The sequence below is a fragment of the Sinocyclocheilus rhinocerous genome, unplaced genomic scaffold (assembly GCF_001515625.1).
Source record: "Sinocyclocheilus rhinocerous isolate Xijiao unplaced genomic scaffold, SAMN03320098_v1.1 scaffold7166, whole genome shotgun sequence".
NCBI lineage: Eukaryota > Metazoa > Chordata > Actinopteri > Cypriniformes > Cyprinidae > Sinocyclocheilus > Sinocyclocheilus rhinocerous.
The window spans coordinates 34,049-35,168 of record NW_015649641.1 but is presented as its reverse complement, the minus strand read 5'-3'; the positions used below and the strand labels follow the sequence as shown (position 1 = coordinate 35,168).

General features: G+C 42.0%; 1 protein-coding gene across 1 annotated transcript in view; it reads left to right on the top strand.

Annotated features, from left to right (window-relative positions):
- Positions 1-525: 525 nt before the first annotated feature.
- Positions 526-1,120, top strand: part of LOC107710950 (coiled-coil domain-containing protein 134-like) — a gene marked incomplete at its 5' end in the record, with an annotated part of 5,392 nt that continues 4,797 nt past the window's right edge. Inside the window, 2 exons of the mRNA XM_016515845.1 lie at positions 526-732; positions 838-909. Of these exons, the coding sequence (XP_016371331.1) occupies positions 526-732; positions 838-909 (279 nt within the window). The remainder of the gene's footprint in view (positions 733-837; positions 910-1,120) is intronic.

The following is a 1,120-nucleotide window of genomic DNA, read 5'->3' as shown; positions in this document are numbered from 1 at the left end:
TGTATACTATATGAAATGTCAATTTTATCATAATGACAAAATTAAGGTAAAAAGTCTTAAAGTTGATATCATGAGATGAACTTGAATGAATTTTCTCATAATTCAGATAATTATCGCATAACTATAACTTAATGTTAGAATTTAGACTTTTTCATAAGTACGAGTTCTTCTCATAATTTCAGTTTTTTTTTACTTTTTATGAAATATCGAATTTTCATTTTTTTGTTTATTAATTTTGATTTGTCCATTTTGAATTTCACAATTTCAATTCATGTCATAATTTAGACATTTTATCTCAAAATATGACTCTTTAATCTCATAACTGAGTTTTGTAATGTGGCATAAGTAGGCTTCCATACAAAACACTTTTAGTCCGTTCATGTTTATTTCTACAGCACTGTATACAGTAGAGACACTTCACAGCAGCTTTAGAGAAACAGAAGCATATCACCGTCACAAGCTTCTTCAGGTTTAGCCAGCAGTAGTTTCTGCAGCAGATGATCTGTCACTGTTAAAGTGAGTTGAGTTCAGAGTCTGTGTGTTCCTCTAGCCTACTCTCACGTGGTGGAGAACACGGCGTTCTTCGGTGACGTGGCTCTGCGTTTCCCGCGCATCGTCCATCACTACTACGATCAGAACGTGGACTGGAGTGGCCTGCTGCGCTGGGGTCTGCGTTTCTGCAACCAGACGGGCGTCTTCAGCGGAGGAGCCCATCAGCACGTGCTCACGCTGGTCAGACTGAGGCATCATGGGATTATCATCATAGTCATCATCATCACAGGAAGTAGAGCGAAGCACGGTAAATGAGCTTTAACGCTGTGTGTGCCTTTGCTGCAGATGTCACAGGAGCTGGGGATCACTGAGAAATCTGCAGACTTCGTCAACCCCTATCGCACCGAACGAGACGACGTGAGTCACACACTCACTCACTCACTCACTCACTCACTCACTCTCTCACACACACACACACACACTCACTCACTCACTCACTCACTCACTCACTCACTCACTCACTCACTCACTCACTCACTCACTCACTCACTCACTCTCACACACACACACACACACACACACACACACTCACACACTCACTCACTCACTCACTCACTCACTCACTCAC